The sequence below is a fragment of the Humulus lupulus genome, chromosome 1 (assembly GCF_963169125.1).
Source record: "Humulus lupulus chromosome 1, drHumLupu1.1, whole genome shotgun sequence".
Classification (NCBI taxonomy): Eukaryota; Viridiplantae; Streptophyta; class Magnoliopsida; order Rosales; family Cannabaceae; genus Humulus; species Humulus lupulus.
Genome location: NC_084793.1, coordinates 68,502,678 through 68,508,465, shown reverse-complemented (window position 1 = coordinate 68,508,465; position 5,788 = coordinate 68,502,678). Strand labels below are relative to the sequence as shown.

The window sequence follows — 5,788 nt, the reverse complement described above, 5'->3', positions numbered from 1 at the left end:
GCATACCAACAGAAGGTCGCTCAACATTTCAACAAAAACATCTGAGCACGAACGTTCAAGGAGGGCGATTGGGTGCTCCGCCGGGTATTTCAAAGCACTAAAGAGGCAGGAGTTGGTTAATTGTGCTCCAATTGGGAAGGCCCCTATAAAATTACTAAGGTTATTGGACAAGGGGGCATATTGACTTCAAGCGGATGATGGTCGAGAAATAGGCAACAGCTAGAATGCCACTTATCTAAAACAGTATCATTTCTAACTCAAACTTTGTCAATTACACTTTCTATGAATAATATACTAACTTAAGCAATGGAGAGTCGACGGCTATGCCGACTGCACCCCCAATCACATAGATGAGTCAATCTATCCTCAAAGCCCAGAATGTTCAAACTAGCAATCAATTCTAATCATAAGCGCCCAGGTTGTGAGCACTCATACGATCATAATCAAATAAAATCATGAACGAGCAAGATCATGCCAAATTATTTGTAATGTATTCAACACTTAACTTATTTTCAATTTATTTCATCTCAAACACTCTACTGACTTAAGCATTGAAGAGTTGACGGCCCTGCCGTCGACTGCCTTCCCAGGTACAATTTATGGAATCAAGAATCTAACAGTCACAAATTCATGTCTTCCAATGACTCCATCATTAGACAAGACCTCAAGAAATCATGTTCACACAAGCGCATGCTACCAAATACTAAAGTGTTACCTTCAGTCCAGACGAAAGAGTTTGACTGTGACCAACTTCATCGCTCACACTCAAACTGGGGAGTAAGGAGTATAGACGTTATCAAAGTCGAAGCAATCAAGAAATCTTGCAAAATACATTTAGAGTCTCAACCACCTTCAGCTTATGACAATGATCTATGGGAATCTATGGTACGCTCAACTCAAACTAAACTATACACTTATCTATTTTCTTCAAATATTACATTTGTTAAAATTACTACTATGTTTATCAATCACTCAAATTCAAAATGTAAGGAGAAATTTTAACACTCATTTAGAACACCATAAATAGACAAATATTTCTTCTAGCAGTCATCGAACCCCGCTAGGCAAACAATACAAAGGATGAATTGAAAAAGGAGACATGTACAAGGAAAATGTCAATAATCAAAACACTCAGATACATGAACCACTAAGAAAAATATGAAATGAAACTAAGCATTTGCATGAGGTTCTTCACAATCCTTTGTAGCACCAAAATCATGGATCTCGGCAGCCGCTTCTTCGATATTCGCAACAGAAGCATCTTCAAGTTTTTCAGCTCCTTCACTATCAACATCCAAACCCATGTGGGCACAGTAAGTTTCTATCTCACCATCCACATCCCAATCAACATACTTTCCTTCCTTGTACTCTGTCATTAGTTCTCCACGAGTCTTGACAACAGCAGTCAAAGCAACCTGCTCAAAATCAGAGGCGAGGTCCTCTGCCTTTTTCTTCTCATTATTCAGCTCTCGCTTCACCTTCTCAAGCTCATCCTTTAGAGATTTAATGAGATCTTCAGATTGGCGCTCTTTCTCTACATGCTTCTCAATCTCTAGCTTCAGGGAAGCATTATTATTAGCCAAAATTATGTTCTTCTTCTTCAAGACAGGATAATCTTCTCGAATGTAAATCATGGCTTGAAGAATCTACTTACATTACAACCAAGTTTAAAAAGAGCTAAAAGGATTAAACACAATAATAAGGCAATAAACAACATCCTTACCTTGTAAGCCTCAGCTACTCCATAGTTGGCAGCCCCAACTCAACCAAGATCATTCAGTCGTTCTCAATTAGCAGGATGAAGGAGTCCACTTACATGTCCTTCAATCGATGCAGTGTTCGAGTAAACCGACACAGTATGAGGAATTCGAAGGACAGTCTCATCGGGGACCTCTGGGTCAAGAAAGTCAACTTTCCTCTTGATAGTAGTACATGTACCCAAAGAAGATTGGGTCAGCAGAATAACAGAAAATTCAACCTCAGAAACTTGTTTGGACCCGCTTGTCTTCGGCCTCTTAACTGCTGTCAGTTTATCTTTAGCCACAGCATCACTAGCTTTGGGTATTTTGATCACTCTTTTTTTAGACATCTTGTCTGCAAACATACGTTGCTCTTTGGTCAAGTGAGTCAAAACAGTAAACTCAATTCCAACCTTATCAAGTTCTTGAGTCAAAACAAGGATGTGAATGTGTTCAAGGGATTGAAGTTCAGAGATACCTTCGTCGTAACTGTCTTGTGATTTTTGCCGACAATCTTTGGGAAGAAACTTTCTGAAATTACGATGCTCCTCTTTTATAAATTCAATATCCTCAATAATTTGATCAACTAGCTCGTCCATGTGAGGTTGAGCACCAAGGTCTGTATCTGCACCAGAAACCATACATCAACATTAATAAAACATACGTATTCGTCACAATAAAAGCACACAATTCAACACTCACTCAAGATCCGCCAAGAGAATGGAAAACTCCTTTCAACCCCCGGCTCAAACAAACCACTACCTCTAAAAAAGCAATATGCTTCCTTCCAGGCTGAATCATCAGCCTTAGTCAAACTGGTTTTTTCCTAGAGCGACAAACGAACTGTACTTGACCTTTCTCTCTATCGTGCTCTTTAGCATAATAACATTTCCTAAAAATTAGGGGATCTACTATAATACCAAACCTTTCAATAAATTGCTCAAGGCTTAGGAGCAGTCTCCAACTATTTGGCATAAGTTGCCCAGGGGATTTTCATAGAGACTAAGTATCTCGGTCACCAAAGGAGTGAAAGGGAACCGAAATCCACAATCAAAAGCTTCCTTGTAAAGACACACCTAATCTCCCATATCCCAGTCAGCCCTCTCATAAGATTTAGGCAATCTCATTTCCAAATTTGAAGGTATATTATAAGCAACTCTCCAGTTTTGCAAATCTCTACTTGTCAAGGTGCATTCAGGGTTTACGTTAAGGAACCCAGTAGGACGACTGGAGCACTCAACCTGACATTCATAATGTTCACCACCTGATGGACCAATCATGAAACCTATTGTCTCTGGCTCCTCTCCATTCCCAAAAAGTGTTGCGCCCATATCTATTTTGTCACAATCAAGATTTTTCACAAGAGTAACTCGGTCAAATGGAACCCCCATTGGGATCCCATCGCTCTCAACATCCTCAATCAGACAATTTGACAAAAAAACTCTCATTGTTCTCCACGGCATTGTCCATATATCCCATAGCATGAGAACTTCGCTCTATAGCAAAGTCTAAATTCATCAATTCAAAACTCTACATTCACCATTAGTGGCAGTTCAATACTTGAACTTGGACATATTTTGCTTCGGTCAACCTAAGCAAATTAACATATGTTAAAGAGCAGTCAACTTCCGTGATCAAACATCACACATAGAAAATCCAAAAATAATGATTAAACATCCACAATCAATTTTTACAAGTGAAAGTGAGAGAGAACCCACAATCAATTTTTACAAGCAAAAGTGAGAAAGCACCCACAGTCAATTTTTACAAGTGAAAATGAGAGAGCACCCACAGTCAACTTTTACAAGTGAAAGTGAGAAAGCACTCACAGTCAATTTTTACAAGTGAAAATGAGAAAACACCCACAGACAAATTTTAAGCAAAAATAAGAAAGAATCAGCACTCAATTTTCACAAATGAAAGCGAAAGCAAGAGCATTCAATTATTACGAATGAAAGATAGCATCAGCAATCAATAAAATAGCACCTACAAGCAACTTTTACAAATAAAAGTGGGGTAGGACCAGTCAATTTTTTCAAAATAGTACTAACAATCAAATGAAAAATAAACTAGCACTCAAAGCTACCAAATATTCAAAATCAATTATATTCAAAAGATAGGCCCACAACAGGCCCATGAAAATATTACAAAATCAAATTGGATCAAAAAGCTAAACCTTTTCCAAGCTTAAAGAACAAATTTTGGGATAAACCCTAAAACCTCAAGCATTCTAGAAATCAGTACAATGATTCGAAATAATAAAAAGTTGTAGAGAGAACTAACCTTAATACAATAAAAAGAAGCTCAAGCTTCAAATCCTTCAAATTAGAAAGAGAGACCCAAATATAAGAAAAATGAAATAGCTCCTGAAAATGCCTAGTAAACTGAAATAATATTCGCCAAATATGTGTATATATACATATCTATATACATAAATACACACAAGTTTTTCAAAACAACAAAGTTCACCAACAATAATGGGCATAAAAAATCAAAGTCAGCCCCATTTCATGACTTACAGAAATTGCCAAAGGAAAAAAAAAAACAAATGCAGAAGCCAGAAGCCAGCTGAAGAAGGAGCCCAATCGCCAAAAATCTGCAAGGTAAGCCTCTCTGTCCCTTTGGGTATATGTTTGAAATATATGATTGTATTATGTTGTCGTACGGTCCTTTGAAGTTTTTCTCTACTAGTGGACAAAGTACTGAGGTAATGATATAAATGTTATACTTAAACCTTTTTTTTTAAAATATTATTATAATAATCATAAATATTATTACATATATGTTGATAGTAGGTATGGCCCATTAAAAATATATATATATACATATATGCGTGAAGTGTCTACAGAAAAGCTATTTGGTGAGTGATATTGATTGAATTGATATCTCTCATTGATTGGACACCTAATTTTGCAAAGTGACTACTTTTTGTACAAATATTAATTATAAATTGAGTGCTCCCTCTAGAATTTCTATTTTGACTGAGCACTTAATATATACCCACTATCTATCATTGATTGATTATATATTATGCTACTTATTATATTGATCGAATACTACAATATGTTCACAAGTTGACTGCTATTTATTCCATTGACCGACACTCCACCAATAATATTTTTCTAAACTGAGTGTTACTTATTTCATCTGATTTTTAAAAAAATAATAATAATAATTGCAAGAAGTTATTTGACTGATGTATACGCCATGAGTCATAAGTTGACTGCTCCAAATTATCAACTCACTCGAGCGCAACACCAAGAGACAAAAGTGACTGCTATGAATCCTACATATTGATTGATACAATTTGTATTCTCACTCAAGAGAATGCTACACCACAAGTCATAAAATGAATGCTTATTTCATCAATTAACTGTTACTATCTCTACAACATTTTTTGAGTGCTACTTCCTTCTAGAACTATATAAACTGAGTGTTACTTATTATATTGATTGAGCACTAAAACGATATGTTCACAAATTGGCTGCTGTTACTCATTTCATTCAAGATCGACTCCAGCTTTTAAATATGGATTTGAGTGCCCTATATTATCAAGGACCAAAGAAAACAATACAGGGTGACACCATTCACGCTTGAGTGCTCAAATCTAGGAATTCATGATCAAAACTAATTATGACTTGAGCTCTCAACATGACTGCTAAAGCAAGGGACACCATTCCCTTGGACCAAGTTTCTCATCTCGACCGCTCCTTAAAAATCTTGACTGGTCATAAACGAAGCATGCCTATACAAACTTGAATGACACAGAACATCGTCCACACTTTTAACACATGCTAACATGCCCGCAGAATGGGACATGCACCACATAATACAGCAATCATGTTTTAAAGTACCAGAGCATTCAACCGTGCCAGTCGAACGTCCACTGACTTAACATATATATAAAACAACCGGTCAAACAATCTATTTCAACAGGGGACCTCAAAATTTGGGCTTTTCACAAATCAAAATTCTAGACATTATTTGAGCACCAAAATTTATACTCTTTAACTCGAAATAAACTCAACTCAAAGAGTAGGGACAAAACT

At 36.6% G+C, this 5,788-nt stretch overlaps 1 protein-coding gene across 3 annotated transcripts; it reads right to left on the bottom strand.

The window, feature by feature from the left end:
* Nucleotides 1-1,050: 1,050 nt before the first annotated feature.
* On the bottom strand, nt 1,051-4,416 carry LOC133796291 (uncharacterized). Of its 3 annotated transcripts, XM_062233928.1 has the most exons (4): nt 4,023-4,416; nt 2,442-3,330; nt 2,218-2,364; nt 1,051-2,094 (listed from the first exon to the last, which is right to left on the bottom strand). In XM_062233928.1, exon 4 carries the CDS (start codon nt 1,632-1,634, stop codon nt 1,170-1,172), a length of 465 nt encoding a protein of 154 aa, XP_062089912.1. In that variant the 5' UTR covers nt 1,635-2,094; nt 2,218-2,364; nt 2,442-3,330; nt 4,023-4,416; the 3' UTR covers nt 1,051-1,169. The 3 variants fall into 3 exon arrangements, with proteins under 3 accessions (XP_062089912.1, XP_062089834.1, XP_062089768.1); XM_062233850.1 differs by having other exon boundaries at nt 2,218-3,330; XM_062233784.1 differs by having other exon boundaries at nt 1,051-3,330.
* Nucleotides 4,417-5,788: the final 1,372 nt, after the last annotated feature.

Bases quoted from the DNA above. Each gene is read 5' to 3' on its own strand.
- LOC133796291 (XM_062233784.1), bottom strand. From the start codon at position 2,380: ATGGTTTCTGGTGCAGATACAGACCTTGGTGCTCAACCTCACATGGAC.